The sequence below is a fragment of the Natrix helvetica genome (genome assembly GCF_964273705.1).
Source record: "Natrix helvetica genome assembly, chromosome: 1".
In the NCBI taxonomy this organism is placed as follows: domain Eukaryota; kingdom Metazoa; phylum Chordata; class Lepidosauria; order Squamata; family Natricidae; genus Natrix; species Natrix helvetica.
This window is the reverse complement of record NC_138548.1, coordinates 154,113,159-154,131,396: the sequence shown is the minus strand read 5'-3', so window position 1 is coordinate 154,131,396 and position 18,238 is coordinate 154,113,159. Positions and strand designations below refer to the sequence as shown.

The 18,238-nt window shown below is 38.3% G+C and overlaps 1 protein-coding gene across 2 annotated transcripts in view; it reads right to left on the bottom strand.

Moving 5' to 3' along the window:
- GPD2 (glycerol-3-phosphate dehydrogenase 2) overlaps positions 1-18,238 on the bottom strand; it is a 106,676-nt gene that overhangs the window by 49,376 nt on the left and 39,062 nt on the right. For both annotated transcript variants that reach the window (XM_081943323.1, XM_081943324.1), the window contains exons 4-6: positions 16,212-16,336; positions 10,110-10,207; positions 6,420-6,583 (exon numbers count right to left, since the gene is read on the bottom strand). In XM_081943323.1, the coding sequence (XP_081799449.1) occupies positions 6,420-6,583; positions 10,110-10,207; positions 16,212-16,336 (387 nt within the window). The remainder of the gene's footprint in view (positions 1-6,419; positions 6,584-10,109; positions 10,208-16,211; positions 16,337-18,238) is intronic.

Sequence of the window (18,238 nt, the reverse complement as noted above, 5' to 3'; positions counted from 1 at the left end):
ATGCTGCGACAGAGCACGAATAGCCCCTGGTAAAGTTTGTGATTTGCACTGGCTGGTATAGCCAACATTTATAATGTCCCCTTTTGTTGCCTGTATAAACTTAAAGCGGAATTAAGAAAGCTTGAAGCAACAATATGTGGCAGAAAAGGAACGCTCTGATATATCACTGCTTGGACAAATTGCTATGAAATTAGAAGAAATGAAGGAATGAAATTCTAGGCCTAGTTTTACAAGAACCTTTTTACCCTTATTTTAAAGCAGAGGGTAGGGGGAGAGAAATAGAATACGTACATTTATGAATTTTGGTTGTACCAATGCAAAGGTACAGATATAGTACCAATAAAGGAGAATATTTGTAGCTTAGGGTTGAAATGAAGGGGGAGGGGGAGTCCTTGGTGCTCTCTGGGCTTGCTTGTTTTCTTGCAGACATTTCATTACCAAACTAGGTAACATCATCAGTGCTAGTAAGGAGTGTGGTTTGCTCTCAGTTTATATTCTGGTGCTTGCCCTGTCAAGTGTTGGTGAGGGTGGTCTTAGAAATTCTTTGATTGGGTTGGCTCTTCGGCAGTTTCTTGATTGGGGATTTTTTTACTTGATTGTTGGTCTGATGTTAACCTTGGAGTAAATCTATGATGATTTGGGTATTGATTGCTAGTGGAGAGGTCCTTGGGTTTTTTATTCCTTTTTGGACTGGATGGCAGTCCCTTTTGCTTTGTCTACAGATGTTTTTGAACTTGGCCTGCTCTAGGGTGGTCACATTTTTCCAATTGAAACTATGGATGGATCTATCTATATGTTGTGTATACAGTTGTACATCATTGTACTGTTTGCGACCAGCTGGGTGCTGCCAAGGGACCAGGTCTAGCTTCTTCAAAGAGATCAAAAGAGCATACAGGAGTAATTATATACGAATTGAAAGCACCATCTTCATGCACAGAGTTCAGAAACTATGTAGCACTGAGCCAAAACCATCTTCTGTCGGTAAGATTTATATTATATGTGCAAACTTACATAAAAGATGGTTGTCTTGTCAACCCACAAGGCTTTACTTATTTGCCTTTAAACCATTCTAAAACTACACAGCTTTCCTGCGGAAGGAAGAACTGTGTCTCATCCCTTTACTGAGTACCTTTTAGTCAAAATCACTGGAAGTTTTTTTCCTCAATGATTTCCACAACCATTAAAAGATACTTGGAAAGGTTACCTTGTATTGTTATTTAATGACTCTGAGAATCCCACATCTTTTCCTCCAAAAAAGAATGGAGCTGTTTTGAACCACATAATTCCTAATTCTGGTCTAAAGATGCAGTTCATTACCACTTAAACATCCAAGAAAACTACTGTAACTTTCCATCTCTTCCAAATCCCAATTGGATTTATCAATTGTCCATAGTGAACAAGACTCTTTTTCTTCCAAAGGCCATGTTGGAATGAGTTTAAATCTAATTGAAAAACAAGGTTTCCCAGGACCCAATCAATGGGTAACTTAGAGATGGAAGGTTATCTAAAGATGAGTTTATTGAAATGTGAAGTTCTGTTTTGTCTTTTGCTTTCTGGAGAACTTTTTATGTTACTTTTCTAAAAAAAAAAAAAAATAGGGGCACATTTTTGTTAGTGGATCTACATAGCAAGTGGTCCTATATTTTAAGCCTGAGCATTTTCAGTTTGTCAGAACTGATAGAAGGCTTGCACTGGATGTGACTTATGCGATGAATGGTATGTGCCATTAAGCAGAAATTAAGAATATGGCATCAAAAAGAATATCCTACAAGAATTATACTAATAGTTGGCCTCCAGGAGTGACTGGGAAAGGAAGTGAAATGGGGCAAGAAGCATTTTTGCAACAATAAACTGCCTGCCTGATTCGGTTTTGTTCAATTGCCTGCCATATTCAGCTGTGCTAGACTAATATATATTTTCCACTTCATGAATCCAGGATCACTTCTATTTACCCTGTTACTGGACGTAGCACAGAGCTTTTTGAAAATGGGAATGTAATTAAAAAAAATGGGACTACTGGCTAAGATTCTTTCTGCTGGAAATGCCAAGGACTGAACTCGGGACCTTTGGAGTGAGTTACGTTTCTTTCCCCAATATTGGTGGCTATATTACTTTACAAAGAAAGCATGTCTTGACTATACCTCTCACTTTACGCAGGCTCAGAAAACTTCTCTGCTTGCAAATCAGTTAAATTTATCAGTACTGAGCCTTTAACTATTTGATTAAAAATGAATCTCCAAATAGGCTTTTGGTTGCTCATTATAATAAACTTGAGGATCCTTCGGAAAAGCCAAAAAGAACAATACCAGAATATTTCAGATGTCAGAGTTCATACATTTTCCTTGAGAAACAAGATGCAAGGAAGAGCACAAAGTGAAAAACACATTAATGGTACTTCTTCCCCTGTAAATTAAAATTCTGTGTACTAGTCCTTGAGCCAGCAGAAAGAACACTGGCTAAAATGTGACGGCTCCACCAGCAATTCTTATCCTGCTAGAGGAACATTGTCAATTATCCAGAACATGTTAAAGATAAGGTTTTGAATATCTCCTCTCAGCTTTCCTTCACTCGTACAAATTCACCAGTTATTAGGAGAGCATTAGGAGAGCATCTACTAGTCCTTTTCCTTGGGATAGAACTGGGAGAGGCAATATGATTTACTAGGTGGCTAGTCCTCCCTGAAATATTTTTTTTGGATGCAGATTTAGCATTATTTTTTTAAAAAATGTACAGCTCTTCCCACTTTCCAGGGTAGACCTGGGTTTTTATGACTCCCAAGCCACATCTGGCCGTTTGGCTGCCTCTGTCTGGCCCAAATGGACTGCTTTTATTTTGAAGGTGACTGCTTTTCTTTTTTCAAATTACGTATGGGCATATGTGCATTCCTACACATCTGCCCTCCATAACAGTCCCAGTTTCTCATGTAGTCTCTTGGGAAAATTAATTGCCCACCCCTGCTCTAGGGGCTCACCTGACTGTTTCACTAGCAGAAAGTGGGTAAAGCACAACAGACAGTATCTATGTGAAAAGACAACTGAAGGCAAGCTTTAGATATGGCTTCAGGATTGGATGATGGCAAAGGTGCTATGGACTATTTTATGATGTAATATGTTCTAATGCTCACTGAATACCACTGCAATCCACCGGAAGTTAAATTCCCAGTTTAGAAATTATATTTAGGATCACGCGATTCAAGTAAATTAGCATGTAGAAGAACAGTCTACAGTAGCCTACTCATAACTATTGATAAGTACAAAATATAAGGTTTTTTTTTTCTTTTCTGCATTCATTTTTATTTTTTGTTTGTTTGGATCTGTCTCTTTTCCAATTTTTAAAGGCCTTTCTTTTAAGTTTAAAGATTGTTTTAATTGTGTAGGTATACAATTTTAAGTGAAATAAAGAAATAAAAAAGGACAAATTTAAATTCCATTTTCTTTTGTCCTCAATAAAATCCTTGTACATAGCTTTTTCGCTGCAACACCGATTCATGTGGATCCCATAATTAGCACACACCATTCTAACGCTTCTTCAAATCGAATGGCAGAGAAGTACAAGAGAGTAGCAAAAGGAATCTGGCTGGATACCGAAGCTCAGGTTTCCTACTTGCATGTCTATTCGTTCATGAAAGACATTCTAAAAGTACAAATCAGGTTTATTGGCTATGGCTGGAGGGTAGGTAGAAAAAAACATTTTTAAAAAACTGCATGTTAGGATATCTTTATCTTAACAGAAAAAGTAAACCTATAAATCATCTTATAGAAAACTGAATACCTCTAACATAAGGACAAAAATAAAATCACAGTTAAAGCTGGCCTTTAGGCAGGGAGCAATAAAAATGTCACTAAATGGGCATCCTGCTGTGTAACTAGTTGCATTCCACTATCTCAGAACCGAGTCTCTTGGCTTCTAGTAATTTTCAGAGAAAGTACGGTTCGGTAGGCTGACTTCTCCGTTGCTTTATGAAAATATATGCAGGCTCACCTCCATTTTTTGTGCATTTAAGATTTTATTTTATGCCTCAAACTGTAGAAGGGATGTTTTGGAAGATATAATCTAGTTTAGCACAAAAACTACTTCAACCACTCCGTCTCAGAACTTATTGGGCAAAGAAATAAACTTACAATCACTCACAAAACTGTGGTCCTAGAAAACTATGATACATAGCAAGTACATATTCAACAAAATATTCAGATCTCATCAATATTATTGTATTATGGTTATAAAGGTTTTGAGCTAGCTTTTTCTGATAAATACAAATATTAATCATGCTATAATCATAGGTTTGTGGATTCACTACACTGATCAATTTTTCAAAGTACATCAAGCATTTCCATAGTCGTTGTCCTGCTTTAAAATGGTTATTGGTCCTTTTTAGTCCTTTTGGTCTGCGGTGCTTCCCCATCATCCCCAACCTAAATTTGCACAAACTATAAATTTAATTTTCTCCTTCTCCCCTTCACAAAAAAAGTAAATGGAGTAACTCTACTAGTATATTTCATATTCCAACTCATGTATTTATCCACATGTATCTATCCTTGCCTGAAAAAAGTTTTTCAAAGGTAGAAATTGGAGAATTATCTGATATAAAAAAATAAAAGATAATTCTGTATGCAGCAACACCTTTTGATGAAATAGCAACGTGCACACAGAAGCAAATGAAACATCAACGTTCATTTGGGAAAATCCAAGGGAAGAATGAAATGGGGTTTTTTTAGCATCAAAAACCACCAGTAGGTGGAGCATTCTACTGGCAGACTAAAAGAGATATCTAGAAACCTCAGTGAATAATGGAACTAAACACAGATTTTACAAAGTAAGTTATTTGGCACGCTCCCATGTATGATAATGCCTCATTCATCCACCAGCCGCAGATAAGTCGATTTAGAAGACAATATACATGAGGAAAGAACAAATCTACCTGGCTCTAAGACATGAACCTCTTCCCAGAACTAGTTCTAGCATGTTCTCAGGAATGTTCACACAAATAGGTGCAAATAGGCACCGAAAGCAAAAGGGGACAAGACTAATCTAGTACTTACCGTATTTTTCGGAGTATAAGACACACCCTTTTTCCTCAAAAAAGAGGCTGAAAATCTGGGTGCGTCTTATACATCGAATACACTTTTTTTTTGCCTCCCGAAGCCCTGCCCCTTCACCAAAATGGCTGTACATACCCTTATGGAGGCTTTCAGAAAGCTCCTGGGGGCTGGGAAGGGCGGAAATGAGCAAAAACTGGGCCGTATTTGCCCCCCCCCCCCAGCAGCACTCTATAAGCCTCCATAAGGTTATGCATGCAATTTTTTAGACCAAAAACAGGCCCATTTTTGTGAAAAATGGGCTATCTTTTGCTCGTTTTGGGGGGGCACCCTCCTCAGGAGCACTCTGCAAGCTTTCCCAAGGCTATTCATACCTTTTTAAAAAAAAGACCCGTTTTCGCGAAAAAGGGGCCATTTTGGGAAGGTTTACAGAGTGCAAAAACTTTTTTTCTTTTGGAAAGCTCTTTAACTGATTGATGAGAATTACATTGATCAAGTTCTGTGCCAGCAGAAACAAAGTCTTAGGTGCTGCAGATTATCAGCGATTTCCTTCTCCAGCAAATGGATAAATACACCTGGAAACATCTACCTACCTACCCTCTCCCTCTACCTACTGTATTTCTCCCTCCCTCTCCCTCCCTCTATCTACCTACTTATCTACCTACTCTCTTCTCTCTCCCTATCTACTGTATTTCTCCCCCCCTCTCTCTACCTAGGTACCTACCTACTCTTTCTCCCTCCCTCCCTCCCTGTCTACTGTATTTCTCTTTCTCTCTCTCTCTCTCTCTCTCTCTCTACCTAACTACTCTCTCTCTCTCCCCCTACCTACCTACTGTATTTCTCTCTCTTTCTCTCCCTCTCTATCCCTCTAACTACCTACCTACTTTTTTAAAAAAATTGCTTCTTCAAAACCTTGGTGCGTCTTATACTCCGGTGCGTCTTACACTCCGAAAAATACGGTATATCCTTGTAAGCAGTTTACAGAGTCAGCCTATTGCCCCCAACAATCTAGGTCCTCATTTTACCCACCTCAGAAGGATGGAAGGCTGAGTCAACCTTGAGCCAGTCAGGATCAAACACCTGGCTATGGGCAGAGTTAGCCTGCAATACTGCATTCTAACCACTATACTACCAAGGCTTAATGATAGTTAGGGCAACTTTTTCTAACTGATTAGCAAAACAGTGCAGCAGGTGAAAAAAGCTGTTGGTACTTAAAAACTCTTGCAGGGTGTGTGTGTGCAAAGATATACAAAGGGAGAAATGTATGAACCCAAGGGCCACATAGTACCTCTGCAATATAGCTACAGTGGTAGAATGGGCTCAGATTCACCACTAGGTTCAAAGTTTATGCTTTTTACACTGGCACAAAAGGAGAAGACATACCATCATAGTAGACTATGGCGCCCACAAGTTTGTCCTTTCGTAACATAGGAAAGAGTTCCAAAGCTCTGGATTTGCTAAGCACATAGCTGCTTTTCAGACATTGGGTTCCTGCTACAAGGTCATACATCTTAATTCCTACCCAGTAATAAGGCAGTTGCCACCACCTAAAAAGAAAAAAAGATGACAAATAAATACGTAAGCATGTAAAGCAAATCCATTTTTTTTGCAATGGACATTCTTTTAAAACAAATCTGAAAATTAAAACAGAATTTAGAAAAATGAGAATAGATCTGGATATGCGTGGGAAAGCTGTTCGGAGGATCACAAGGGAATTCTGCAAGCCATTGTTTCAACTAAGAGGCCACCCAAGAAGAAGAGAGATATCATTATTCCAATTACTATTTTATTCCGTTTGGTAGGTGTTTTTAAAATTCATTTTGTTATTTATTGAAGTGATCCTAAGTTTCTGGGAAGAAAAGCAGAGGATATACAAACACACCCAAATATAGATACATTTTATTTGCAAAGGCTGAGACTGTAATTTATAAAATAGGCTCCAAATCAGTTACCATGCAATCAATTCAGTATCAAATACTGGGAGTGGGGAAGAAGGACCATTCAGATAACACATGTTCTAATCTCATTTTAACAAAATACAAGGGACTTATTCCCATAATATCTAAATTAACTGCCTTAACCTGGTGTCCTGGTTTATGTAACGTATTAAGATAATGCTTGGGTTCCTACACTACTGAGTCAAAAGCTATTCCAATCCATTTTAGCCTATCCTATCCTTTTACACGAATCCAGTCAGAGAAATGAGCAAACGGATTCATAGGCTTAACATGGAAAACTGAGGATTCACTGCAGCTCATATTGTTTTCTAATGTTCTTATTTTTAAATATATTAATGATCGGGGATAACTATCCTAGCATACAAAGAATGATCAGTGCTCAATGAAAAAAATCTTTAAATATAAATCATTTCTTTCCACCAAAATGATATTTAGTGCCATATGAATTACACAGCAGCTTAAAAATGTACAATTACCTGGCTGGACCATGTGTCTTATCCTATGATCAGGATATTAAAATAATCATCTTTACTGTTTTCACTCCCCCACCCCCACCCCTGGCCCCACACACAGATAGGCCTTTGTACTAGAACATGAAAACGTTAAACAATATTTGAGATTTCAAACTAACTGATTTGGAGACAGATCTACTGACATCAATGGGTCTTAAAAGTAAACATGAGTAGCAGTTTTGAAAATATGTTCAACTTCAAGCTGGCTAATTATTCAGGAAGCTTGTTTAACAAGCTATGAAGTCCATCAGGTGTTTTATCAAAAAACTAAACAAAGCCCAATTCTATTTATGTGAATTCAGAATTAGTAGGAACACGAGGCTAATTTTCTGTGTGTCATCCTCTTCAAAACACAGTTGATTAAAGCAACTTCACTGGACAGTTGAGTCACAGACTGAGAAAAATAGTCACTCTCCATTTTACTTTGACAAGGTGCATTTAAACAATTATTACATCCCAGGGCTAGTCTTTTAACGTTCTTCAGGTATGGAATTCCTTTAAATGCCTTAAATTTCGCAGGTACTTAAAGAGTTTTCAACCCTTAAAGCTGCTGAATTCCCACTTCCATATTGGGCCTGGCCTTGCCAATTTTTGGAATAAAGTGTTGGATAACATAAAGCCAGCTGCAGCTCTTAAGGCAACAGAAATTGTGCATGCTTGGGCAAAAGAAAGCAATGACTGATGATTTGCATACTAATGTTTCTAATGTTCTGTTAACAAGTTTCTAACAACAGTACATAAATAAGCAGCAGACAGGCATCTGAAACTTCTTACATAACAAGAAGTCTTATTTAAATGACTCAGATGATGCTTCAAAATTCCCTTTCTTGTAAAGCGTCTGAACTGATGGAGACCAAAGCAAACTTGTATACTTTTACCATGAGATATGGAAAGTACAATGTGCCAGAATTATACTTGGAAGACATGTTCTGGGAATGCTGTAGCATCACCATGTTTTTCTTGGATAATAACATCACATTATCTGAGCGCAATATGTTTATTTAGGTTTGATGACTTCTCTTTCCAATCCTTGATGTTTCCCCTGCTCAGTGTATTCTTTGTGAGTCATTGTGGTGGGATGTGTGAAACTAAGTCTCAAAACGTCACTCGCTTTAGAAAGTAATTTAGAGACCCTGGGTAAGGCATCATCTCAGGGTAATGTCCCTCCCCCAGTACCACTCCAAAGATCGAAATTCAAATAGATAAGTTACAAAACACTTAAATATTCTCTTCCTGTGACATCCCCTCAGATGCATCCTTCTGCAAGTCCTAAACAGCATATATTTGTGCATTTATTTACATTTTTTATTTTTATTGATTTTATTATAAATTCTTTGATTGTCCAGATTAATTGAGAATCAGGCATAATTCAAGTTTAATAAATTATTATTATTCAAGAACATTAATTGGATACTCTCTTTTCACAGCTCATTGACTAATTTAAGGCAAAGTATTGGTCTGTCTAAACAGAGTAAAAAAGCTACTTATGTATTTTTCTTTCTCAGGGCATTTGAGAAGTCAGGAAAATTAACAACATGCATACATTTGCATCTCATTTTCTCCCTTTTTATATCACAGAGATGCAGATACGGGTCCAATGTTTAAAAAGTAGATATCATTATAAATAAATAAATGCACATAAAACGCTGATGCACATACACACGTAAGTTTCAGTTTCTGAGATGGCTAATCAAGATTTAATTCAAGCACAGTTATGGTATAGTCCAGTGATGGCGAACCTATGGCACGCGGAGCCATTTGTCAGGGCACGCGAGGCGCTGCCCTGTCAGCTGGCCAGCTGAGTTCACCTTTTTAAAAGCTATTTTTCGCCTTCCCAGGCTCCAGAGGCTTTATAGGAGCCTGGGGAGGGCGAAAAGAGGCTCCCCCGCCCCCCCGGAGGCTTCAGGGACCGTCCCTGATGACTTCGGAGCGCTTAAAACCACCCTCCGAGCAACCCGGAAGTCACTTCCGGTTTGCTCGGAGGGTGGTTTTAAGCGTTCCGAAGGCTTCAGGGAAGCCTCCGGACGGTCCCTGAAGCCTCCGGAGGGCCTCCAGGGGGTCGGGGGAGGCTCTTTTCGCCCTCCCCAGGCTCCTATAAAGCCGCTGGAGCCTGGGGAGGGCGAAAAAAGCATGTAAAAATGGGGGGTCGCGCACTGTGCGCGCATGCACACTGAGGGGGTCGCACATTGCATTATGGGTGCGGCACGCCCGCACACGACCCCCCTGCGCTCCCCCCACTTGTGGCACGTGAGCCAAAAAAGGTTCGCCATCACTGGTATAGTCACATCAAAGGTTTCTGCCACTGTAATCAATCTGTCAGTAAAATGCCAACAGGATTCTTTGTGCATTTGCCATACCAAATTAAAACAAATGGAATCAACGGTTCAAAAGATTTCACATGACACTTCTCCAAAATAATGGCAATATTTTGTTCTTGTGAAGTAAAAAAAAATGGCTTGGCACTAGCAAAAGCAAAACAAAACAAAACGGAAGAATAACCCATAGGAAAAAAACAACACTATAATTCCTATACAGTAACACAGATTAAAATGTAAGAATAAACTGCCAAGCAAATCAAATAGGATATATTTTGAATAACGTACTTGTAAACTGGAAGCATTATAGGTAGAGGAGCAGATAAATGAGGTGCAATTTCAAGCAAGTTGGCACGTTCATGGAGAGCTTCTTTCACCATTCTGTACTAAAAAAAGAAAGAGTAAAAAAATACAAAGAATTTATTGAACTGATTGTCAATGATAGTGTCAAACAACCATCTGTTGCTATTTTGTGGACTCCCTGAATTATTAAAAAAAACTTTAGAAATTATGATTGTTAGAAAAACTTGTACAGGTCATTCTTTGATCAGGAAAAAAAAATATTGCAGAAAACTGTTAAATATATATCTCAAAGTTTCTTCAGGAGCTCAATATGGTGTTCACATTCTCCTTCCTCCATTTTCCACCACAACATCAACTGTGTGAAATAGGCTGAGGTCTGAGACAGGCCAAAGTCACTCAGTAAGTTTTCACAGCTAAGAGTGGAACAAGAACTTGTGTCTCCCTTGTGTCACTTCAATAACGAAGTTGTAAGTTGTAGCTTCAAAGGAAAACTTGAATAAATAGGACACACTGTGTACAGTTAGGCTAACATCCAACATATGCTTTGTTTTCTTGATGCTGCGACAGAAAAACTTGTGTCTCCCTTGTGCCACTTCAATATCTTCATCACCATAACATATAGGTAGTCCACAACTTATGACCACAATTGAACCCAACATTTCCGTGGCTAAGACATTTGTTAAGTGAATTTTACCCAGTTTTATGACCTTTCTTGCCACAGTTGCTAAGTTAATCACTGCAGTTGTTAAATTAATAACACAGCTGTTAAGTGAATCTGGCTTTATTGATTTTGCTTATCAGAAGGTCGCAAAAGGTGATCACATGATCCCGGGACACTGCAACCATGATAAATATGATAAATACGGTTGCCAAGCATCTGAATTTTGATCATGTGACCATGGGGATGCTGCAACAATTGCAAGTGTGAAAAACAGTCATAAGTCCCTTTTTTCAATGCCATTGTAATTTCAAGCTGTCTGTTGTAAGTCAAGGATTACTTGTACTAGCTCTATGGAGATGAATTACAGCATGTTGTTTCTAAATTAATATGTACCCATGATTGCTTCAAAAAATAAACAATTCAGTATTTATTTCATATTCTTATAGCTCTACTTCATAACATAAAAACATGTCTAATCAATAACAGAATATTTGGAACTAATCAACTAAATTCAAGGAAATTTGAATTTTGCTATTTGCCCATCCAGAAAGTGTTCTGTCTGACCTTAAAATAAATACTGATTTCCATTCAAAATATCAGTTGGGAACTCAAGACTGCATTGAGTTCAAAACTTCTGAAAGAGTAAAAACCACAATTACCACAGCATTTTTACACCTCATACTAGTATTTAATTATATCCACTTTTTAAGGATATAGTATTTTCCCAGCATTACACACACGTCAAATTTGTTCCTAAGTAAAATATGAGATATTTACATGACCAATAACTATCAGAAGATATCTGAGGAATGTAAAATGAGAACCCTGAAGCAAGGACAAAAATCCAATGTACTGTTATGGGAGGAGGCCCAACTAAGTTGGAAACAGCATGTGTGAAAAAGATTTGCCATAGCAGTTACCGGTAATTACAAATGAATTTGAGACACTGTGGCTATAAAAGGAGCAAATTAAATTTTAGGTTCTATCAATAGGTAATATAATGATTGCATTAAGGGAAGTAAATTGGTCAAGCCCCAACTTCCATACGTGGTTAAGATCAAAATATGGTATAATGGAATAGAATGACTAAGAATCAAGATAAGAAAATAATTACTCCCACCAAAAATGTTCTGCCTGCAGAATCTAGTCTTAATACCGTGTTTCCCCGAAAATAAAACAAGGTCTTATTTTCTTTTTACCCACAAAATATGGCTTGGGCCTTATTATGAGAGGAGGGTTTATTGTTTTGGGGCTGCTCTCTTCCGAGCAGGTTCTCAAAGAGCCGGGCGCAGCCTCGTGGGCGAATGGCTGTGTTGCGCTGTCGCAGCAGTGCAACACAGCAGCCATGAAGCGACCACACTCACGAGCAGCCACTCGGCAAACCCCCTTTCCAGCCGGGCACAGCGCCATTCACTGACCTAGGGGTATCGCCAAGCAGTGTGAGCGCCTGTTTGCCGCCGCCCGGCTCCCGTAGCTTGGCGCCTTCAAAATGCCAGTGAATGGTGCTCTGCATGGCTGGAGAGGGGGGTTAGGTGAGCGGCTGTTCCGCTGTTGCTCGCGCACCTGCCAGCCTCACAGTGCCCTGGCCCAGCTCTCTCCACAGAGCCAGGGCACCTCCGCTGCGGCTGCCGCCACATGGCTTCTTCTGAGGCTTCCAAACAGAATCTTCCGGCAGTGGCTGCTCTGGGCGTATGCTCTATGGTTGTGGGCCAGCTGCCAACAGAAGGTGCCAAGCTGCGTGAGCTGGGCGGAGGCGAACAGGCGCTCACGTGGCTTGGAGATACCCCTAGGTCAATGAATGGTGCTGTGCCCGGCTGGAAAGGGGGTTTACGGGGTGGCTGCTCATGAACATGGTCGCTTCATGGCAGCTGTGTTGCACTGCTGGGCACAGAGCCGCTCACCAACCTAGTGGTATGGTATCCCGAAGGCGCCAAGCAATGCGATCACCTTTGCTTCCCCCCCGGTTCTTGTGGCTTGACACCTTCGGGATACCGCTATATTGGTGAGCGGTGCTCTGCCTGGCCGGAGGTGGGGGTTATCCAGGGGGCTTATTTGCGGGGGAGGGCTTATATTTTTGCCCACCAGAAAAATGTGGCATGGCCTTATTATCAGGACATATCACAATTTGTCGTAATTGGTATGGAGAAATGCACTATGAAACAGCTTGTTCGGTGCATGGCTCAGGACCTAGTTACCTGCGGGATCGTATTCTGCCCCACACATCCCTACGACCTATTCGCTCGCACAGAGAGGGACTTCTCCAGGTGCCGTCCACTAGACAATGCCATGGGGCGGCGCCTAGGAGCAGAGCCTTCTCTGTGGCGGGCCCAGCCCTGTGGAATGACCTCCCCCCGGATATTAGGACCACTACTGACCTCCGCTCCTTCCGTGTTAAGCTCAAGACCCACCTTTTTCAAATATCTGGCCTGGCTCAACCATGACTTCGTTACGCTCCTGAGGGGTTTTTAATTTAGCAATTTTATTTAAGGGGATTTTAAACTGTGTTTTAATTGTGTTTTTAGCTGTGTTTATTGTCTTTCACTTACAAGTCTACTCTCCTCCACGCACAAATGAAATTGTCCTTTTTTCGTATGTATGTGTGTCCTATGTGTATTTTATCCTTTTGATTGTACGCCGCCCCGAGTCCTTCGGGAGAGGGTTGCGGCTAATCAAATAAAATTTATTATTATTATTATTATTTATTATTATAAGTGAGAAGAGAGAAACTAAGATTCACTATAAATCAGACATTAAGAACTCAAATTTTTGGGGCGGTGCTTGACGTCGCAACGACACGACATGCAATCTTGGGGCTCCAGAATTACTGTCGATATCTCCGTTTCTGGATGGTCCTTTTGGACCTAAACTGTTCTGAAGGAACAGTGATAGAGAAGAGCATGTCCTGCTGATCTCAGGAGCATCGTAAAGCCCCTGATTGATCCAGGAGAAAGCTCTTTTTGCCAGCTACAAGAGAAGCAGCCAAAATGGCTGCAGAAGGTTGGGACAAGCCTCTGAAACAGAAGCAGTACAGGAGTAGTATCGAAATGGTGAGAACCATTTTTTATTATTAGAGAAGGGAAAACCCAAAAGACTTGGAATTTAAAATAAAATTGAAGACAGAAGAAAATAAGCAGTGAATTAACCCTGGTTTAAGGCTATCATGTTATCTTTTCTACCTTAACTTTGTTTGTTTTCTATGGATGGACTTTTTACAAATGCCTCTTACTTTTAAACTGGACTGATCTCTTTTTTTTCCTTCTTCCTCTATACTTTTTCTATTTTTTGTATTCGTGGATTAAAAGCTTCTTCTCTCATAAGGCTTGGATGGAGCGTAATTTTTACACATTTTTCCCCCTCTCTCTCTTACAGAGAGAGGCGGAAACAGATGGAAAAGAGGTAACACTGCCATCTAGTGGCGAGAGGCTTGGCAATATCTGATAAAGCTATAAGCTTTGTTTACTGAAAGGCTCAGTGGAAAACGTTTTGTTGATACAGGTGTTCCTTTGAAGGAAAGAGAAAGCTTTGATTTGAAAAACGCCACTGAAGTTGTTTGACCTAAAAAGTCTCGGATGTTTTGGCAGTGTTTATAACCTGGAAAATGGCACAACGTGAAGAAGAAAAGGCACTAACTTTGCAAAACAAATTCTTAGAAATTCAAAAAGTTTTAATAATTACAGAGAGAATTGAAAAGATACTTGAAATTATAGATCAAAATACAGAAAGTACAGGGACAGTGATGAAGTTTGAGGAAAGAGCTGAAAAAATAACAGACATATGAAAGTGATAAGTAAATTGTTGACACTGACAGCATGGAGGGAAATGACAAGTGTGAAATATGGAAAGGAGAAATCGATGAATCGGAACTTTATTTCAGATGTCAGAAAATAGATGAAGAAAGGAGGCAAAATTTGGCAGAAATAATGAGAGTAATCTCGGCAGAAGCACTAATGATAATAAAAGTTAAGCTGATAAAAAGAGCAGATAGAGGGTTTCGAATTCTTATTAGACATGCAATGCACAGCAAGTTCTCAAGAGAAGTCCACATAAGACTTATCAAGAAAACAGACTTTACAAATGGCAAAAGATATTGGACTACACTATCTCTGGAAGGATACAGGATGATGAAATGAAATATCACAATAAATTTTAATTAAATGTAGTTACATTTTGAGTGCTATGTACAACGTAATGATAGCTATAGTGAAATAAATGATTAATAATGATAACAAAGCCTTTATATATACTAGATTGATAATATGAAATTTTATACAATACTATAAGTGAGGATTATGGAGATGATGTTGAAAAGCCTTTTTATAATAGATAAATAATTTTATATAGCATAGAACATAAAGATGTAATATCATTGGATGATTTCAGGATGATGTAATAAAATGTCATAATATGAATGTACTTTAAATGTAATATGCCTTATGTTGAAAGGATGTAATAATAGCTAGGCTTAATGGATGTTTAATAATTATAACAATTTGTATACATGTATATTAGATTGATGATACTAATAATGGGGGGAAAACATGGAATTGAAAATTATTAGAGAATGTTATTAATGCTAAAATGATAGAATGACTTAGAATAGGAGGAAGCATAATAACAATGTATCCAAAGATATCTTGATTGTCAACTTGTGAATTTTGATAAAATTCAAGTGCTGACTATGGAAAGGACACAGAAAGATTTTTTAACCAATCGGCACACTGTGTGTAGTTGAAGAGGCTTTTACGTTATATGTATTGTGTGTTTGTGTTTGTCTGAAAAAAAAACATGTTTTTTTTTAAAAGAACCCAAATTATTCATTTTTCAAGGAAGCATTTAACATTGTCACAAGATCAGGAAACCTTTGAGATAGAGGTGCAAATGATGAGATCTTGTCAGATTTGATAATCTTTCATACATTGGAGCATTTTTACATGTTTTTGGCAGTTGCCCCATTACACAAATTTATATAATGGCACTTGCTGCTTGAAAAGGATACAAACACTTCTACAGATAATATAAAGGTGTGCTGCTACTGTTTTTTTAAAAAATTATAATTGTCTTAAAACATTTGGAAGCTTCTCAACTTTTTTACAAAAAAATAAATTGCACCATAACATATTTTAGGATTTTTTTTCTGCTAGTGAGAATTTGAACTCAAACTTAATAAATAAAATATAGTGCTATGAAAGGGTCAATTTATTAAAATGTACATTTTGTATTTCAATTGCTCGACCAAATGCTAACATAAAACATTTCTGAATTTTAATTACTTATGCATTTCTTCTATATATGCATTTTCTGCCTATATTCTCAAAGTTTAAAACAATTCAAAACAAATAGTGTTAAAAGTCATAAGTGTGAGGACCAATTTAATTAGATCAAGCAACATATTGTTTTGCTTTACAGCAGCCATCATCAGCAATTACCTGTTCAATATCCAACTTCATGATCGCCTTCTGTAGATATCTCACTCCACCATGGATCAATTTAGTACTTCTGCTGCTAGTCCCTGATCCGAAATCATCCCGTTCTACAAGAGCTGTTCTGAGGCCTGCATAACCAGAAAACCAAATTAACTTCTTAAATGACACAATTTGTACGTAATCCATTAAAGACCCCTCTCTAGAGTACAGACAATCACAAGTTTAAAAAATTGCTCTGAATATAAATCAATTTGTATTCGAAGTACATAATCTCATCTTTTTGGCAGTGAAGTGTGGCAGCCTTTTCAGGGAAATATTTTGACTTAAGTCATAAATACCAGAGATATGAAAATGACCAAAGAAGGAATTTGACAGTACGTAAATCTTTCCCCTTCTCATTAATATACGAGGGCAATTAAAACTTTTAGATAAGTGATTCTAAATGAAATTAAGCTAATGCAGGACATAAGAAGAGTTCAGGCCCAGACACAGTTATCACACTCTTGATATTGGTACACATGAGAACAACAAATTAAATAAAGTAATTAAATCATAATCAAGCAATTAATGTTATTAATGGTCTTTTAAATTTGCATATGTTTTCTTTTTAGTAGAACTACAACATATGAACATGCTGGTCTATAGAAAAAAATTAAAACATCAATATTGGGTTACACCTTTATTAGAGCCACCCAATTCAGAGGAGAGTGCAAGCTTTCAAGTTCTTCAGAACTTTTAACCAGGTAAAATATTATAAAAGCAGAACAGGAGACAGACGGAAGATTAATGGGCTTTGGGGAGGTTGCAACTAATTCATATTTTGTCCTAAATGAAAACTGTAATGTAATACTGATAACATCTCCTCTCTAACTAATGCGTTCAAGTGCACAATCACTACCTTGAGACTGACTTTGCATACCTCATTACTAATTTTCAGACTCCCTCCCCCCGCCCTTTCTATTGTTTTGTAAAATATAATCACATGGAAAATAAATGCAGTTAAAATAAACACCTACAGAACACCTGAAATGAAATTCCTTTTAGGGGGGAGGAGGGGAAATCACATCTAATACAATCTAACTTTGTTTGACTGCTATTTTATGGAGCCATGGTGGAGCAGTGGTTAGAGTACAGTACTGCAGGCTACTTCTGCTGACTGCCGGCTGCCAGCAATTCGGCAGTTCAAATCACACTAGGCCCAAGGTTGACTCAGCCTTCCATCCTTCTCAGGTGGGTAAAATGAGGAGCCAGATTGTTGGGGGCAATATGGTGCCTCTGTAAACTGCTTAGAGAGGGCTGTACAGCACTGTGAAGCGATATGTAAGTCTAAGTGCTATTGCTATTTTCAAAACTGAATAAAGCAGCAATGCTAATGTCACAACTACTGTCAATATACTTTCCATGTGGCAATCACTCATACAAAGCCACTCAGGGAAGAAAACAGGAAGAATGAAAGCAACTACTGCAAGATTTTAACAGAGGGTGTGGTAGAGTGTGTAACATGATATTGCAGATCCAAGGAGGAAGTCCTCTGCGCTCTCCTTTAGCCTTCATTACACTAAAGATTTTGCTATGCTTTATTACAATACAAACAGCCACATTAGCCTCTCTTGGTCCCCCTAAACTTTCATGTCCTTAAAAAAAAAACTAATTATTCCTGGTAACTTTAGAAGATCAGAGCAATTTATTTTTGTCAAATGTGACTGAAGATTAATGGATACAATCAGGAATAATTTGGCAAGAACGTATCACAGAGGAAGAAAACGGAATTTGCTAAGTGAAGCATCAAACTTAATATGAGAGCAAATCCCGTGAATGAAGAGCAACAATATACAATTCATTAACCAAATGCCTATGATTATTTCACACTTCAGAAAGCTACTGATACAAATCAACAAATGTACTACAAAAACGATAACTAGAGATTGGCTTCAACTTTGGTTTTCCTATATAGCTCTATCATCTGCTACGTCCAATCCTACCCAACACTGAAAAGATTTATTTGTTATGAAACCAAAACCATATCCCTA